Raw genomic sequence first — 19,481 nt, 5'->3', positions numbered from 1 at the left:
TGCCTCACTAAAAAAAAATTACAACCACAAGCATCTGCTTCATTTGGCAGTCTCAACCAAGCTGCTGTGGAACAAACACCCTTGGAGACAGGACTACCAAGGCTGGTAGGCAGTTGGAAGGACAGTGCAATAGCAGCTTCCAAGCCCATTCCCCCTGTGGTACGGTCTATGGATTTAATAGAGAACTTTATTTTCTAGAGCTCTCAGTCCAGGGTCTTTCACCAGCATCAAGTTCACTTCAAATAAACGAAAATGTGGCCACTTTTCAAAATACGCTGTAGGACACAATGTGACATGGGCTATCTATATATGAAAGGACTGATGAGAGCGCATCTTTGGATAAGGCCTTTTATTCAGTGAATTACTGGTTGCTGTATTCCGCATCCATATGACTATGGTAATTGAATTATTTGCTGTTGACAGCATGGTATATTACGCAAGGCTTTTGCCATTTTCCATGATGTTGTTCCTAGCAAAGAGCACTATTTGTCAATTGTAAATTTTATAATACAACATACACCAGTTATGTGTACTACGGTTGTGGTGTATGTGATTTGAAAGCATGAAGCTGAGTGGAAGGAACAATTATCTGTTGTCTGTAACGTTTCCTACTGTATCTTTGGGATTTTTTATTTACACTCCGGCCCTAAAAGAAGTGAGTAGAGTGAGGGGGGAAAGAAACTTTGGCTAGGCTGAGTAATACTTTCAAGCTGAGCTCTTGGTGAGCTCTGGTCCTGAGAGGTACTAAGCACCCTCCGCCCCCCCACACACAAACTCACTCTCCTGCTGGTAATAGCCCATCCAAAGTGACCACTCTCTTTACAATGTGTATGATAATCAAGGTGGGCCATTTCCAGCACAAATCCAGGTTTTCTCGTGCTGGAAATGGCCCACCTTGATTATCATGAAAAGAAAAGGAGTACTTGTGGCACCTTAGAGACTAAACAATTTATTTGAGCATATATTATTATCATGCACATTGTAGGGAGAGTGGTCACTTTGGATAAGCTATTACCAGCAGGAGAGTGAGTTTGTGTGTGTGTGGTTTTTTTTTTGGGGGGGGGGGGTGAGAAAACCTGGATTTGTGCTGGAAATGGCCCACCTTGATTTCCATACACATTATAAGGAGAGTGGTCACTTTGGATAAGCTATTACCAGCAGGAGAGTGAGTTTGTGTGTGTGGTTTTTGGAAAAAGGGGGGGGGGTGAGAAAACCTGGATTTGTGCTGGAAATGGCCCACCTTGATTATCATACACATTGTAAAGAGGGTCACTTTGGATGGGCTATTACCAGCAGGAGAGTGAGTTTGTGGGGGGGGGGGCGGAGGGTGAGAAAACCTGGATTTGTGCTGGAAATGGCCCAACTTGATTATCATACACATTGTAAGGAGAGTGATTACTTTAGATAAGCTATTACCAGCAGGAGAGTGGGGTGGGAGGAGGTATTGTTTCATGGTCTCTGTGTATATAATGTCTTCTGCAGTTTCCACAGTATGCATCCGATGAAGTGAGCTGTAGCTCACGAAAGCTTATGCTCAAATAAATTGGTTAGTCTCTAAGGTGCCACAAGTTCTCCTTTTCTTTTTGCGAATACAGACTAACACGGCTGTTACTCTGAAACCTGTGAAAAGAAAGTAGAATATAGTTGTTAAACGCTTTTTTCCCTGCTCACTGTTGTACTTTTATCTCCCATCCATCTCAAACTTCTGAGAGGTTTTTCTTGTTGCAGTGTTGCATGTTGATAAACAGTGCTTTGTCCAGTCCCAGGCATTCGTTCTTTCCGCAGTCTTTTTGGGTTGCTCTGTGTTGTATTTTTGTCTAACAGCTGGGTCAGGTTATCCAGCTGCTGTTCTTGCAGATGTTTGCTGTTGGTGGTTTATTGGGTCAGATACAGTTCTCTAGCTTGTACTTAAAACATCCTTCAGTGGACATCTGTGGCAGGGACTCCACATTAGGGGAACGAATGCTGGCATTGATTGCCTAAGATGCTTTTTTTATTCTAGGTTTTATTCTAGTCCTTTGCCCTGATTCTGATCTCACACTGGTTTCACATTGACTTAAATAAGGTTATTCCTGAGTGAGTAAGGGAAGAATCAGGTCCCTTACACTCTCTCTCTCTCTCTCTCTCTGTGTATATTTGTGTGTGTGAGTAAAATATACCTGCAGGTTGGTTGCATGCAGTGAAACTAACTTGTGACTGTAACACTGGGGAACTCCAATTCCCGAAAAGCCATAGTCCATGAGGCAAAGCTGTTCCCACCAAAAATGCATGCAAAAATATTAGATACTGTTTCACTTCAGTGTTATTCATTGAGTGCATCCATGTTTTCTCTTGTGGCATCAGAATACATCACTGTCTTCTTGCTACTTTGAGCAGTGCTTCCCTATATTTATTGTGATTCGTTACCTGACAGCTGCAGGCTGGTGCAGAGTCGAGTGTGACAATAAGATCAATTAAATCCTAATGAAAGGAGAAAGAGGCTGTGTGATTGTAAACCGTATGGGATTGTCTGAAAGTGCAGTTTAGGTAAATAATGTTCACTGCACTCAGTGTTAATCTTCTATGTTTGTTTACCTAGCGAAGCTGCTGTCCCAGTTCTGTGGCTTAAATTTTTAGTTGTTTGAAATATAGATCTACAGACTCTAACATGGGGCTGGCTACAGCATTGCATTCAGGGTGGACTTAATTAGGCAGGAGGCTCAGCTTTCTGAAGTTTATTGTGCATCTCCGATTGAACAAACATTTTTGAAAAATCGTTCTACTCCTAGTTAGTAACAATCTCCCAATAATCCCAGCTAAAAAGATGGGGAAAGACGTGTAACATACAAGCAAAATTATCAGTGTGATACCAGTCACATCTTAATAGTTACTTCTTTGTTTGAATCGTTGTTTGATCTTAATGTTTTTTAAATCAACCACAATAACTGTGATTCTTCTACAATTCAGCCCCTCTCCTATTTCTCTCACACTAATTCCCAGCTTCAATTCTAGCTAACAAAGCACCATGCCTGAGCTGCTCTGCATGGCCACTATCCTCTCCTCATTTAAATCCCTCCTGAAGACACGCTTCTTCTGTGACACCCACAAAAAGCTTTTTCATGTCTCTGTGTCATGAAGGAACTGCTCATCTGCATTGGGAGAGGAGCTTGAATGGTGAGAGGAGACAGCATAAGGACATGGAATCCAAAATAAGGTGGGGGGAGGTTTTAAACCCGAGGGTTAACTACGACCAGTTATGCTTCTAAACACTTGCGCTTTTCCACGCTAAGAGCAAAGTTGTGATCACATCATATTAGCTAAAACACATTTCCTAATGTGATACACTTTCCAGGCCTCAGGATCAGGGCCAGAATTACATCAGTTTTAAAGAGCCTTTCTGTCAAGGGTCTGAAAAACACATTACATACAGTTATTATTGAAGCTGCAAAATGCAAGATAGCAGAAACCCCTGTCCACTTCCCCTGCTGGACAGAGACCTCTCTTGACCCTGGCCCTTCAGCACAGCCCTGTCAGGTCCTCACACCCCTCCCCCGATAACCTCCGACATGCCCCACAGTTTGTAAACCTCTGTCATACAGTATATTTCTGATTTCTGTCATGCCCTCCACCCATCTCTCTCTCCCCTCTTTTTCCTTTTCTTCCCCTCTTCACAACTGTCAGAACTTTTGAAACTGGGGGAAGCTCAAGTGCCTTCCTCTTCTACTTTCTGATATCTTTGAGTTTAATTTAAGGTGTTAGTTGATACGTATAATAATACTGTCAGTTCCATTGTTGCAATTCCTTTCCAGCAGTGTAATCATAAACTGCTGTTTGGTCTCTCTGGATTGCTGGTAATATGCCCAACTACCAAAGCACACATGGTACGCTGCTGTGGAAGTATGTTCTGTGATCCACGATCTCAGGACACTATGCGCTACTGCTGCTTACTGTGGTGTAGGTAGCTACATAAATGAAAGGAGGTGTCATTCTGTTTTCTATGTACTGCACCTTCAAATACAAGGGAGTCTTTACAAAAGCAGCTGTGAAGCAACTGCCATTTTATTTTTCATTTGAGATACAGAACGTAAGGGTTTGCTAGGCACATTTCTTTCTCTGTCCTACTGTCTCATGTGGAGACTTTACATTTGTTCTTTCTTTGTTTTCCTATGATCTGAAATAAAAATAATAATCTGGACTGAAAAATACATGTTTTGCTCTTTGTGTTTGGAAAAGCACTAACACCCCTTCTAGCTGGAGCTACTAGTGGTTGCTACAACTGAGCTGAAGCAACATGGATTAGAGATTTGTTGAACATCTCACCCTGACTAACAGTGTTATTTGCTAGCACTGTAAGATTGCCAGTTGTTCTCCTGCTTCTGAAGCTGCAAGACACATTAGACTGAGATAAAGTGAGCGAAACCCCTTGTTTTCCTAGGTGTCAGTGTTAATCTTTCCACTGTCGTGTTCTTTTGTCTTCACTTTCCATTGGAATGTCAGCACAGTGACATACACAGGGCATGTGTCAAGCTGACACATATTTTATTCAGCAGTCAAGTACATAATGACATAAGAACGGCCATACTGGGTCAAACCAAATGTCCATCTAGCCCAGTATTCTGTCTTCTAACACTGCCCAATGCCAGATGTCCCAGAGGGAATGAACAGAGCAGGTAATCATCAAGTGATCCATCTCCTATTGCTCATTCCCAGTTTCTGGCAAACAGAGGCTAGGGACACCATCCCTGTCCATTCTAGCTAATAGCCATTGATGGACCTATCCTCCATTAACTTATCTAGTTCTATTTTGAACCCTCTTCTTGTCTTGGCCTTCACGACATCCTCTGGCAAGCAGTTCTACAGGTTGACTGTGAGTTGTGTGAAGAAATACTTCCTTTTGTTTGTTTTAAACCTGCTGCCTATTAATTGCATTTGGTAATCCCTAGTTCTTGTGTTATGAGAAGGAGTAAATAACACTTCCTTAGTTTCTCCAAAATACTTTTTCAACATGGCGGAATGGCGGTAGGTGAAAAGTGAGGTGACGATCCATCACAGAAACAAGTGAGATTATGAAATGGATTTTACTTAAATCCTCTGTGTAGATTTAAATTACATTCAGTCCTGGCTGTCTGCATTGTGTATTTTGCCATTACATTGATAATTTAAGCAATAAAAATAAAATAAGATGGCAAGACAACTACTAATGGGGAAGTGTGCAGATGGGGAAGTGTGCTGTGGTGTGTGTGTTTGTATATGCATGTGTATTAGTCCTCTTTTTGTTTGTTTTCCAGGACAAAGAAGGTCAGCCATTGCTATCGTATCACTTACCGGCACTTGGAGAGGACTCTGACTCAGGTCGAGGTGCACCACCTTCATCGAGCCATAGAGGAATTGGCAGTACAAGAACTGGGAGTGGAGGGTAGATTCTAAAATCCCTGCTTTGACAGTCACAATTACTGTGGATGTTTTTTTGTAAAGAAAGAAAGAAAGGGATTTTGTGGCGAAGCATAGAGTTTGGAAGCCTTTTCATAAATGGGCAGTGCTAGAACTTTCAGATCATAAAGATTACCGTTGAGAAATTGTTGGCAAAGCATTTGTCCTTTATTTTAAGAAAGGGCAGGGGGGAGCAATAATGTAAGATTTCCCTCCTGTTACATTAAGAAATACTCTGCCTGGTGGTTTTCTGTGTTGTTAATTGGTCCCTGGGTTCCATTATAGTGTAAACACTTGGCATTATTTCTATGTTGACAGGGTTTTCCATCCACATAATGAGTAAAGCAAAACACATAGAAAAACTGTTCACTCTTTCTTTTCTCCCCCTTCTTATAAAAAGGGCACATTCTGCATCAAGAAAAACTTTCATGAAATATACCTGCAAAGTTTGGATCCTGACCCAAGTTGATTGTGCTTGGATTTTGGTTTGGCCTATTATAAAGGAAGGGATAGATGTGAAATGTGGCTCTGGATGGAAATCAGAACTTTCTCAGAGTGCTGGGTGTTTGGATGTGGCCATTGGTGTGGGCCCAGCTGTACTCAGACCAAACCAAAGAGAGCGTATCCTCTTAACATGTCTAGCTGCATGTGTTTCACATACACAGTGCCTGCTTCAAATTAGTGTTCCTAGCGTGTGTACTATGGCAAAAATTTCCATCACCCGCATCATCAGCCAAAGATTGATATCACTTGGAGGTGGAAGAGGGAAGTACTCATTATTAAAAGGCCCTGAAAAGCAGAAATATGCAGGTACTTGAACTCCCATAATGTTGTGCTTCCTAACAGAAGTCATCCACTGAAAGCTGTGACCTTTGAGGGAGAAAGCTGATCTTTGACGGACCCCTTTCTAGTTCAGTCACTTTATTGGATGCTTACTTCTTTCATGACAGGTTATAATAAGCAAATTTTGGCAGTGGAATGACACTGGAGGCTTGTTGAAATTTTTAAATGGTCTGATAAATACTTGATGAAGCACTCAGAGGCAGAGACTGTCGTGCGAGCGCTTGTTCTTGCCTGTAATGATATTTAATATGGTCTTCCAGGTAACATACAAATTTGTTGGCTCTGCAAGGAACGTTGCCTCCTTCAGGGAAGGGGGCAGTAAAAGCAATGCACTAAGAACCATCCAACATTGCTTTATACCCCATCACGAGACTACTGTGCAGTAAACATACTCAACCAGAAGAACCCAGCAATTAGCACAGATGGGAAATGAATGGAGAGATCATTGTAATTTCGTTATTCAACAGACTTAGCGGTATAAACAAATTCTAATCTAAATCGCTGTTGCACTATCTAAATAATTTGATTATAAAGACAATATGCTAGATTTTTTTTCTACAAGGCAAACAGAGTAGGAGTCATTTACACAACAGAAGAACCTACTTGGTGATCTTTAAACAAAAATCTTTTTAAAGAGCAGGTGTCCTTAATTGTATTACATTTCATTCGATTCCTGCCTATTTTTAATCTCTGCCCCTTTTAGAATTCTCATTAGGGACTACTTCAGTGAAAGGGCTTTTTCAAAAATTTCACCAGAGCAGTGATTATTCCTTGGCACAGCCAAGTTCAGGCAATGCTGCCACCTGGGGACTCCAATCCTTACATGATGAAAGGGTGCTGTGATGTTCACCAATCACATTGCACAAGTAGGGGAGTATAGGCTGCTTCCTGCTGTGAGAGAGCACTGAGGTAGTACCTAGAGCCTCTTGGGGAAAGATGACATCTCCTCTCTTATTATGGCCCTGGCTGGGGCACATTGCAAGATTCTCTCTACCATTCAATATGGAAACCTCCATCTACTGCTTCCCAAACCCCTTTACTCTGCCCCTTTCTCTCCCCCATGGCACACAATTTCTTAGGGCAAGTTTGGTTTTCCCATTTGATTGCTCCATCAATATGTGTGGCGGAGAAGTTTCAGAAAGGTAGTGGGGAGAAAATTGGGCAGTGAACCTTGGGTCTCACAGCCAGAGATGTGAATTGAATGGTTTAACAAGGGTACCCGGATGTTATTTGAATCAGCCTGCTCCTTAACCATTAACATGTATGGTACTTGGCATGATCCAGATTGCAAACTGTCTGTACTTAGCAGCCGGGAAGTGGGGGGAAGAGAGAGTTCTTGGAGCATCTAATCTCTTGGTGGAAAAAAGGTGGGAAGATAGGTGAGTTCTTGAAAATGCTTTTACAGAGGTGGCACTGCCAGTAATAAGCAGTTTTCACTTCACTATTGATCTGGTTTCTTCATTTAAAAAATGTCTGATACCACTGTCTTGAATTTTGTTCCGTAATAAAAAAGTATCTTGTAAAAGCTGTAGTGTTTTTGACCCTTATTGTAAAATACTGCAGTAACATTTCATGAAGGATGAGAGAAACTCAGAGAACCTTCCAATGGGAAAACAAAGTTCTTAATGCTAAGAACCTCATTCCGTGTCATGTAGCTTCTAAAAATGACTTCTTCCATCTGTGACTGGCTAAAAAGCTTTAACCTGCTTTGCTGAAGGATGTCTTGGCTACAGTGATCCCTGCCTTCATGACCTCTAGGCTGCATTATTGCCTCCCATTATACTTGGGAGTGAGCAAGTCAACTGTGGAGCAGTCTGCAGCATTCAAACTCTTCAGCAGTGTCAGTTACCAAGAATATATCCACCCACTACGTTAACCATGTATAGGCCATATTGAAGGTCTCATTTGTTCTCTTTGAGGCTCTCTGTGGCATTGGCCCAAATTATCTAAGAGTCTGCATCTCTGTGAGACCACAGTCTCTCTTGGCAGCCACATTCTACAGGATCTCTGAAACCATCAACCTTCAGGGTTTATGTGGAAAGGTGGGAAAGGACAGAGCTTTCTTGGAAGCTGCCCAAGACTATGGACACGTCTTCTGGTGGAGGTAAGCATGACTGTAGATCATGTTGATTTCATTCAATGCAAAGCTGACTTTTTTTGCTGAGTTCTTTCACAACAAAAAAGAAAGGAGAAGGTAGAAGAAGGAAATGGAAAGGGGGTTGCATGTCTTACAAGAAAAGAACTCAGACGTCTTCAGGAGAGAACTAGATTAGATCATGTGAAGGATTTTGAGGCTTGTGTAAGGCTATCAGATGCCATGGTTATCTGACCGCAAGGTATAAATGCTTAGCTAGATTTAGATTAAACAGACCTTCTTCATGCACACTCTAGTATAGATGTGATCTGGAAAATATTTTAGGCAAGGACTCCCTGTTGCTGGTGACTGTGGCACTTTCCATTCCCCTAGAAGCAGACCTCAGATCAGAAGCAATAGGGTACAATTTTTAGACGACTACCTTTTGGAAATCTTGCCCTTTCCTTATTTTTGTGTCTCCCGTCCCTGATCTTATACAGATAAGTTTGGAAAAGTTCATTGCAGGCAGCAGTGCTTCTGCTCTGTTCTTAGAATCATATCAACAAAAGAGATCAACCAGGCTGCATGACTCTCAGATGCCAGCAGAATCGCATTTGGCAATGTTATGTAATGAATTATTATAATGCAAGATATACTTTACTGTTCAAAGATAGATTATCCGAATTGAACCTCAGAGTCTGGTCTGCTACCGCATGTGTGTACTGTAGAAAACCTTACCAAAGAGGACTCCACAGGGAAAACCCCGTCTGACTTTGCCAAAGAAAGGGCTGCATCTGTGCCTCTCATTTTGCTCTTCTTAGGAAGCATGTCAGTCCAGGTTGCTGGGAGCTACATCATAACAGCAGTCATCACTGAACTGGTGGACCTCAAACAAAGTAGGGAGTGTGATCTCCTAAATAGCCAAGTTAAATAATGCCAAGCAAAAAAATTCAAGAGGAGCAGCATTAGGTTAAGAATAATGCTTGGCATATACATAGCACTTTTTCGTAAGGGTAAGTGGCGTATACCAGGCCTTTGTTTTCATTGTGATCACCTATTGGTACTTTATTTTTGTCTGACATTAGATTTTATATCAGGAACTGTTAAAAAAAAAGTTGCCTTGTAACATGTTGCTTCAAAAGTTTAGGACATAGGATTGGTTGAGGATTTTTATTTTTGGTTTACAATATGTATGTACCATTTTAATGTTTTGGAGACAGTATACTGCAGTCCCCATTGTTTTTCAGAATGATTACTACGGATGCCTGACTCTAGAGATTAGGGAGATTACAGAGATTTTGTTTTAACACTCAGATTTGTGTCTTCCCAGCAGGCTGATAGCAAATTTACAGTACAGTTTGGTTGGTCTGGGTTTTTTTGCTCGCTGTAAACATGTGACAATGGAAAACTATTGTGAATTATCTGAACAGCAAATTGCCATGCAGTCATACCACTTGAGACTTCAGTGACCTCTCCCATAAACGAACACTACCAATAATGATAAAACAGTAGTACTAATCTGAAAACAGCCTTGTTCAGACAACCTGCAATCAGCTGTTCATTAATCTGGTTTGGTCATTTACTTCCCAATTGGAAAAAGCAGATTTCCTCAGTCACTTTAACAGATTGGTGCTGTACTTATTTTCTGCATAGTTATAGCTGCTTGCTACTCTGTGCAGTTGTATTGATTGTTACTAGAATTGATTTTCTTTTTTACTGCGAAGCGGATGAGATCAGAAGCTGTATGTCATATACTCTAGTCTAGGAAGGAATGGCTTCGTTTTGTTTAATATTTAACTCAAGTCATCATTTCCTCAGTAGTCTCCTCTCTAGACCATGTTAACCCTTCCAGGCATTTTCTTTAACAAGTTCTGCAGAATGAAACAGTGACAACACTTTTCAGAAGTGGCTATTTTAGAATGTATTTCTTTCCAGAGTTAGTATTTATGTATAGTAGGGCCCCCTTGTGCTAGGCACAGTACAGACAATTAGCAACATAGACAGTCCCTCCCGCAGAGAGCTCACAGTCTAGGGGCTTGTCTACACTTAAAAGGTGTAGTGTTTTAACTACACTGGTATAGTTAAGGTGGTACAACCCCCCGAGTGGATGCAGTATGAGAAGGTGAATAAATATACAAATATAAGTCACTTTCATGCCAGTATAACTGTGTCTTCACTAGGGCTTCTGTATCAGTTTAAAAAAAATCACAAACATAACTGAAATAGTGATATCAGTAAAACTTTGGAATATAGACGAGGCATAGTGTCAGACAGGACACAGCAGGTGGACTAAAGAGAGAAATGGTGTGGATTGGGTAGGAGAATGAGGAAACAAAATAAACAATGCAGCAGAAAACCAGAATCAGTTAATTAGTTAATATTGGGATATCTGTTATTGTCCTTCCCCAAACAAATGGGCTGCTATCCTGTAAACACTTCATTTGCACACTTGAGTAACTTCATACATGTCACTAAATCATCCCTGTAAATTGTTACCGAACTGGAGGGAAAATAAATATATATATATATATATATATATATACACACACACTACTTTTAAAACACTTAAACAGCTGCATTTTTTTTTTTAAAGCTCAAGGTATTGTGTATATTTTACCTGCTGTGTGTTTTTGCTAAGAGAAAGCGCTGTATATAAAATGGGTTTGCTTTCTGTGCAAAGCAGGCCTGTATTCTCACCATAGTACTGCCAGGGATCTTTCTCTTTGTGGTCACCGGGTGGCTGGAGGTGATTAACATGCAGTTCAGGGAATTCTCTTTCTGCCCTTTTCGGTGAATGTTAATTTGGTGGGCAATACTGCAGTAATCTAGAGCAGGAGCTGGTTGGCTGGACAGTAGATTGTTCTCTCTTTTTTTTCAGTGACTCGGCTTGATTTCCATGTCTGCACAATGTAATCCAGCCCAAGCAATAACTCTCTGTGTCATTATGTACTATATGTAGATGTTGGTGAGCTGCATATTATAATTTGGCACCTACATAGTAATTTTATCTAAAATCACAAAGCACTTTACAGCTGCAAGTCAGTATCGTTATCACCATTTTACAATACTGAGGTCAGAGAGATTAAGTGACCTCAGTTACAATAGTAAGGAGTTCTGGAAGGTGTAACCTCTAGCTTCAAGGTATATGCCAAGCCCAAATTGAGGGTGGTTGGGAAGAAGCTATAAGTGCCTACCTCGGGCTTTTTTGCCCCCTCCTGTGAAGCCGTTGGTATTGACCACTGTTAGAGACAGGTTACTGGCCTAAATGGACCACTAGCCTGAGCTGATATGTCTGCTCCTATGTTATGCCATAGGTCCCACAGTAAGTGATTAGTAGAGATGGGATGAGAACTCATGACTCCTGATTCCCAGCCCTGGACAGTACTAACTAGACGATGCTGCCTCTCACTGTTCCATGTCTGACTGTTGTATTGTATGCAGAGTGAATTACATGGCAGGGCTTTGAGCAGGCACATGACAAATAATTAGCTTGCATGTCCAGGATTTTTCATTTTTAATTATCATTATTATTTATTAATAAAGGTGTTTACTTGTTCCTGCGCCAAACTCTTTCTCAAGGGACAGCAGAGAAAGTGAGAATAATTTAGAGTTACATGTAGTCAGATCCAGCTGTAGAACTGAATACACCCCCTTGACAATGTAAGTGCATTTCTCTGCCATCAATAGATTTGTTCATATCTGAAATCTTAACTGTCTTCTCTGGACCCAATCCAATTTAGCTCAGTTGAGGATCTGGCCCTGTACCCTGATGCCACTTCAGGGAGTTCAGGAGTTTGACACGTGTTCGCAACAGGAATTGGTTGGGCTGAGAACTTCTAATGGCCCCCTGAATAATTAATTAAGAATATATTCCATCCTCATTACAAGGCCCTCCTGTGGGGAGTGAGAATTCTGAGCGTTAAAAAAGAAAAGAGAAGGTGACTGTAATGAGTGTTGTTAAACAAATGAGTGTAAGGTGACTGAAAGCCAGGGAGCGCTATAATGAGGGAGCCTGTGTGAGAATCTGAGCGTACAGTCCAGCGCCTGTCACTGCTGCCCACTTAAAACAAGCTAACACAAAACTATTTTTCTTGAAAAAGTTCATTGCACATCAGCAGCTCTATACATATCAGTGTGTGTTTGCAATCTGCAGGGCTGGTGTGCTGTGTGTCCTGCATCCTTTTTCGTTCATCCCCACATACTGAATGCTGAAAAATGGAGTTTGGTTAGGAAGGCCATGATTTCCTATATGATCTGGTCAGGATGGGTCTGATCCACAATTTCTCATTGGGGAGAGGTGCTCCGCATCTCTCAGGAGGAGTTTAGTGCCTTGTGGGATTGTGCCCCTATGTTATTGCTGCACACTTGCATGTCTGTCTGACTCCAGTGATCTCTTTAAAAATTGATGTCTATAGATCAAAACAGGGATGAGAACTTTACGTATGTGGCATGGATGCAAAAGCAAAGACATTGTTTCCTGTACTAGATATGATTAGAGATTATTCTCTTTTGCAGCTTTGCTCTGATACAAGGAGAATCATCTTTTTTTCTGAGAGAAATTCAATACTTTATGATGCTTCCTGCTGTCTGAGACCGAACGCTCCTGTGCACATTCTTCCCCTTTCAAAGAGCTATCGAATTCTAGCCAAAGAACCTCCCTTTCCCACTCGAGCTTTTTCCTTTCAGCCTGAAAGTAAAAGACTTTCTGGAATCTGTTTTTAGAATACTTTGGAATACCTGCTGATAACAATCAGGGTCTTTTCTCTCCTCCTGGAAGTAAAGGTGACATACAAAAGAACCCAACTTTTTCCAAGAAACTCTTATCACTCAAAAAGAAAAGGAGTACTTGTGGCACCTTAGAGACTAACAAATTTATTTGAGCATAAGCTTTCATGAGCTACAGCTCACTTCATCGGATCCATTCAGTTAAGGTGTTTACCCTTCCCTTTATATTTATGAAACGCCCCCCAAATCACAGATAGGGTGAAACGCTGGCTGGGATTTCTTCCTGGAGCTCTAGGAAAAAACAGAGTTAATAAGACACATGCACCTCTAAATATACTACCGAGTACATAAAGACTAACAATATTTTCCACATCTCAAGGGCGATTTTAACCAGTTGATTCTGGGAAACTTTCACGGGAGAGTGCATCAGCCACTTTGTTAGAAGCTCCTAAGATGTACTGGATGTCGAAATCAAAATCTTGGAGACACAAATCCAGGTTTTCTCACTCCCTCACCCCCCTCCAAAAAAACACACACAAACTCACTCTCCATGCACATTGCAGGGAGAGTGGTCACTTTGGATGAACTATTACCAGCAGGAGAGTGAGTTTGTGTGTGTATGGGGGTGGGGGGGTGAGAAAACCTGGATTTATGCTGGAAATGGCCCACCTTGATTATCATGCACATTGTAGGGAGAGTGGTCACTTTGGATAAGCTATTACCAGCAGGAGACTGAGTTTGTGTGTGTGGTTTTTGGAGGGGGGTGAGGGGGTGAGAGAACCTGGATTTGTGCAGGAAATGGCCCATCTTGATTATCATACACATTGTGAAGAGAGTGGTCACTTTGGATGGGCTATTACCAGCAGGAGAGTGAGTTTTGGGGGGGGGGGGGCGGAGGGTGAGAAAACCTGGATTTGTGCTGGAAATGGCCCAACTTAATGATCACTTTAGATAAGCTGTTACCAGCAGGAGAGTGAGTTTGTGTGTGTATGGAGGTGGGGGGGGTGAGAAAACCTGGATTTGTGCTGGAAATGGCCCACCTTGATTATCATGCACATTGTAGGGAGAGTGGTCACTTTTGATAAGCTATTACCAGCAGGAGAGTGAGTTTGTGTGTGTGGTTTTTTGGAGGGGGGTGAGGGAGTGAGAGAACCTGGATTTGTGCTGGAAATGACCCACCTTGATTATCATATACATTGTAAAGAGAGTGGTCACTTTGGATGGGCTAGTACCAGCAGGAGAGTGAGTTTGTGAGTGGGGGGGGCGGAGGGTGAGAAAACCTGGATTTGTGCTGGAAATGGCCCAACTTGATTATCATACACATTGTAAGGAGAGTGATCACTTTAGATAAGCTATTACCAGCAGGAGAGTGGGGTGGGAGGAGGTATTGTTTCATGGTCTCTGTGTATATAATGTCTTCTGCAGTTTCCACGGTATGCATCCGATGAAGTGAGCTGTAGCTCACGAAAGCTCATGCTCAAATAAATTGGTTAGTCTCTAAGGTGCCACAAGTACTCCTTTTCTTTCTTTAGGATGGCTTCTGCAAGCTGCTGGGTATCTTGACCAATGGGATCAGAGGATTCTCTGCATCTCATAGGATACAGTCGCCACCTTGCAGCATTGGGCTCTTTGTCACTATTCCACTTCTCTGCATTGCAGTGACACTAAATAAATCATGCTGCATGTTTTCCCCTTCGGAACTTCTCAGATCAAACCAGAAATGTAGAAGAGTCTGAGAGTTTGGTGTTGGGGAGCAGATAGATGGGGGTCGGGGGATTCTGCAACGGCTTTAATTGTTTTCTCCCCCTCTCTAGAAGCACAGTGAGGACAAAAGGGCCATTTGGCAGCATATTTACAGATCTTTATTCCTCCATAGATGTGCTTTCTGCAAGGACCTCCGCCTGTGGTGCGTGAACAAAACCTACATCAGGAGCCAAGCAACTGCTGCCTGGGGCTTTAATATGCTCAGCCTTTCAGCAGATTTACTGCTCCAAACAGGAGCTGTTAGGAGCCTTGGAACTACTATAAGCAGTGAAATAAAATGCTTAACAATAACTCTTGCAACTCCAGGAGTGTAGCTTGGTACATGATTGTGCAGAGAATTATTGTGGTTCTGTTCACATGGATCATTCTCCCTATGCTGAAGGGCGAGGTACAGTGTGGCTCTGTAAATTGGTAGAAGAGAATAATTAATTGAGGCGCTTCCTTGTGGTGTCCCAAGAACTAGGATTCCCAGAGATGATTACAAGGAACATCCTCTTTGAATGGTTGGCTAGACCATTTTAAAAACAGTGAATGAAGTTACATTCCATAGGATGGATAAAGCCCACACTGGACAGCAAAGGGTGCAGCAACAACTCTGAGCATGGGAAGCCCCACCCCAGCACACCTGCTGGCCATGCCCCAGTTGGAGAGGGGATTTAACAGGGAGCCTCTTCAGCACAGCAGGGTGGCAGATGGAGAAAGACAGACTTGAACTCACTGCTACGGAGCGGTTATGCCAGGAGGCTATCCGCAGGAGGAGTGCGGCACAAAGCCGGGACTCCCCAGGCTGCACAGGCCCATGGGCTGAGTTGCAAGGGATCAACCGCAAGGCACAACGTTGTCCCAAGGAACGACAGAGCAGTAGGAAGAGACCCATGGGCAACATTAGCTGGACCACAGACAGCAGATGCCTTCCTTTTGGCGCCCAAGAAGGCTTCTTGGTCAGAACCCAGTGCAGTGAGAGGCCCTGGATTCCCCCTACTCCTATTGCTAGTCGGGGGTGCTGCCACAGACTCTAGCCGCTAGGTGGGGACTCACCCCTGCTCACACTTAGCTAGGTATCCCCTGTTTCAATGTTGTCAGCGCTACACCCCTGCCAGATATAAATCCCACATCAACCCCTGCTGTCAGTGCTAGGCCCACAATACCAGAAAGTTATTGACAAGTTGGAAGGACTTTAGAGAAGAACTGCAAATAGGATCATGGAGTAGAACAGCTTGACAGAGCAGTTCAAAGTAACAGCTAGGTACAGCCTTGCTAAGCAATGACCAAGGGAAGTGAGGGGATATGAACGTGCACAAATATTTGAAGGGTGTAAACACCAATCAGAGAGAAATGTTTAGTGTGATGTACTGGGATATAACTAGAGCTAAATAGTATTACAGTAAAAGGCTGAATAGCAGGAAGAATTTGTTGGTAGTGAGATGTATTAGGCTGTGGAATAGTCTCCCAAGGGAAGCAGTGGTAGCCCAGTTACTTGGACGTTTTTAAAACTAGACTGGACAAAGCATTAGAAAATGTACGCTAGAGAACAGTCTTTAATTGGCAGGAAGCTGGACTGGTGATCTAATAGGTCCTTTCCATTTCTAATGTCTATGATATTATATTCTCTGTAATGAGTTTTGACTATTTCTAAGCTCAGAGGGGGAAATGGAGACAAAACTGAAAGAAAAGCTCAGCAATGGGAAAGAATAAAAGCCCTGTAAGTGAATGTCATGCTCATAAAAAGTTCCAGACTGACAGCATCAGGGATGGAGTGTTCTTTAGGCCAGTGATACTATTAAAAAATAGCACTGCAAATGGGAACGTGAACATCATTACATTGAAAATGATTAAGATAATGGCATATTTTTATAGAGCTGCTTTTGTCCTGAAAGATCGCAGACTGCTTTTCAGTCTCTCTCTCTCTCTCTCTCTCTCTCTCTCTGTAAAATATAGAAATTATTTCACCCATCACTGAAATTCAGCAACCTCTGGACTAAAACGCTATAGTTTAACAGCAAACAGAAACCCTACACAACAGCTTAGGGTAGGAAGCGAAGAATAACTTATGTCATTGAAACTATGAGGGACCTCTTTAAGGTGGACTGATTGAGTTTCTTGAGCACCTGTCTGAGGCTGACCACGTTGATACTTGGCCTTGTGCTCCCTCCTGACATTCCTTCAGGGCTGAGCCAGGGAAAGAGAGGGTACTTCTGAACCAATGTGATCCTAAATATAATCCCCAGAGCCCTTCAAAGGTTGGTATGGTGTCATTCTATTTGGCTCAATACACCTTTGGTTACCGTGGCCTACTTTGTTCACAACGTTCTTTCCTTTTGGGAATTTCTTTTATTGCAGCATCTAATTTTTCTGAGGCGTTGACTCCAGGTTTAGATTAGTTGTTGTGTTGATATTGTGGTGCATGCCACATTACTAGTAGAGATGACCACTATAGACAGAGCCAGCCAACTCATGATTTGATTACAACCCTTGTGTTTTTCTTAAAGCCCCAACTCCTGGAGTCATGTGATTACATAAGAATCTCTCTTTCTTTTTTCTTTCAAGTTTCTAGTCCTCTTGGTTGCAGAGGAAAGCTTGAACATGTGAACCATAAAGTCTCAAAAAAACAGACAAGCTAACTAAAAGAATCTGAAACTTGTTATTGTTTTAAATCTCATGATTTGGAAGCCAATCTTATGATTTTAGCCTGACACTTCATTTTTGAATGCTTGGGGTTGGCAAAAATATAAACGGTTGGGAATCAGCAAGGACACAGAGGTTTCAATACTCTTAGGGCTTGTCCTCACTAGGAAATTAGGTCATGTTAAAACCCATCCTAGCGCTTTGAGATCTTCAGATGGGAAGTGTCATCTAGCATGAAGGGGACAACCATGTATAGAACATGTCAGCTGTTCATGAATAAACCCTGTTGGAACCAGAGAATGAACCTTATGAGTAGGTGACATGATGTTAAAATCAACTTGTCCCTGTCTACACTGATTTAAAAGTCATGTTTAGCATCAGGTTCATAAACATGATGCCTCAAAATTGCATTTTAACTCAATTTAATTTTCTAGTGAAGATGACCTGCTCTCACTTTTGTGTGAAGTGCCATTGCATCTTGAATGACTAAAGCTGCTTGGGCCCTTTGTAAACAGAACTAACTGCATATTCATTTCAAATAACATTCATTTTGGATTTGGTCCTTTTTCCTTGTTTATCAGATCATGCACAAATTGGTTCTGATTTTCTGTGAATGCAGAACTTAAGTACTTCGTAGGCCTGGTCAGAACTCAGTGTTTCCATTCGGTGGGAAATCCTGAAAAGAGAATGAATTGTTCTGCATCAGAATGAAAGCTCAGACTTTTGTAATTTCCTGAGGAACGGGGGCAGTCCAGAATTTTCATTTTGAAAAATCAAAATGGCATTTCATTTTGACTTTTTAAAAATGAAATCGCTGAGGCTCCCCACGCTTCAGCTGCCCATCTGGCAGCCTGCCAAAAAACAGGGAGCCTGGAAGCCCCGACAACCTCAGTCCACGATGGGTCTTCTGGGGTCACTGCTCTGTGGCAGCCCTCAATGCGAGCAAGTGGGCAAGAAACCAGGCGGAAACCTGCCCGATGTCCTTCAGAAGATTTGGCAAAATGGACAGATTCTCATGAATAGTTCTGATGGTAAAATGTTCCACTGGCAAATTTCTGACCAGCTGTAGCACTTAGGCGTTAGGTTAGCATTTTACTTTCAATGGGACTCAGGTCCCTAAATATTTTAAGTGACTTTTGAAAATAGGATTTAAGCTCTGAAGTCACTTAAATGCTTTAATAGGAAGTAAAATCTAGCTACATCTGCTTTGCTTGATAGAAGAATGTGATCTGACATTAAAGCCTGGTCTACACTAGGAATTTACTTTAGTATAGCTAAGTCTCTCAGGGATGTGCTCTAGATTGATGGAAGAATTCTTCATTCGACTTATCAACTGCCCTTTGGGGAGGTGGATTACCTAGGCCTGGTCTACCCTACATGGTTAGGTTAATGTAAACTGCCTTGCATCGACCCAGCTGTGGAAGTGTCTTCACTTAAATTTGACTCCTGCTGACATAAGTGCCACTCTATGCCTATTTAGTAACACCACCTCCTGGAGCATTGTAGAGTCACGGTCAATGCAATTAGGTTGATGCAGTGTCAATGTAGACACCGTGTTGCTTACGTCGATTGTTACTGGCTTTCAGGAGCCGTCCCACAATGCCCTACGCTGACAATACAATTGATACATGCGCTCCTGGTGAAGACAACCCAAGGAGCCAAATGTGCACACACACAAGCAGTGTAATAACTGCGGTGCCCGTGTGCTGACGTAAGTTAGGTCAACATCATTTTGTAGTGCGGACATGGCCCCACTCCGCCTGGAGAATCCCTCCTGCTGGCGTAGGTAGCGTCCCCAGGAAAGCATACAGCCCTCCGCTTTTCTATACTGCACTTGCCATTTAAGCTCTGACCTCTGTCCTATATATATATATATGTGTCCTATATGTGATCCATATCTTAGGTCTTGTTTACACTTAAAATGCTGCATTTTAAGTGTAAACAAGACCTAAGATATGGATCACATATAGGACACATATATATATATATAGGACAGAGGTCAGAGCTTAAATGGCAAGTGCAATATAGAAAAGCGGAGGGG

General features: G+C 42.1%; 1 protein-coding gene across 2 annotated transcripts in view; it reads left to right on the top strand.

The window, feature by feature from the left end:
- FARS2 (phenylalanyl-tRNA synthetase 2, mitochondrial) overlaps positions 1–7,777 on the top strand; it is a 377,875-nt gene extending 370,098 nt beyond the window's left edge. For both annotated transcript variants that reach the window (XM_075125392.1, XM_048839772.2), the window contains one exon: positions 5,268–7,777. In XM_075125392.1, coding sequence (XP_074981493.1) covers positions 5,268–5,406 — 139 coding nt within the window. In that variant the 3' untranslated portion in view covers positions 5,407–7,777. The remainder of the gene's footprint in view (positions 1–5,267) is intronic.
- Positions 7,778–19,481: the final 11,704 nt, after the last annotated feature.

This window comes from Caretta caretta, chromosome 2 (assembly GCF_965140235.1).
Source record: "Caretta caretta isolate rCarCar2 chromosome 2, rCarCar1.hap1, whole genome shotgun sequence".
Lineage (NCBI taxonomy): Eukaryota > Metazoa > Chordata > Testudines > Cheloniidae > Caretta > Caretta caretta.
Note: the sequence above shows the minus strand (reverse complement) of the source record. Positions and strands in the feature narration are given on the sequence as shown.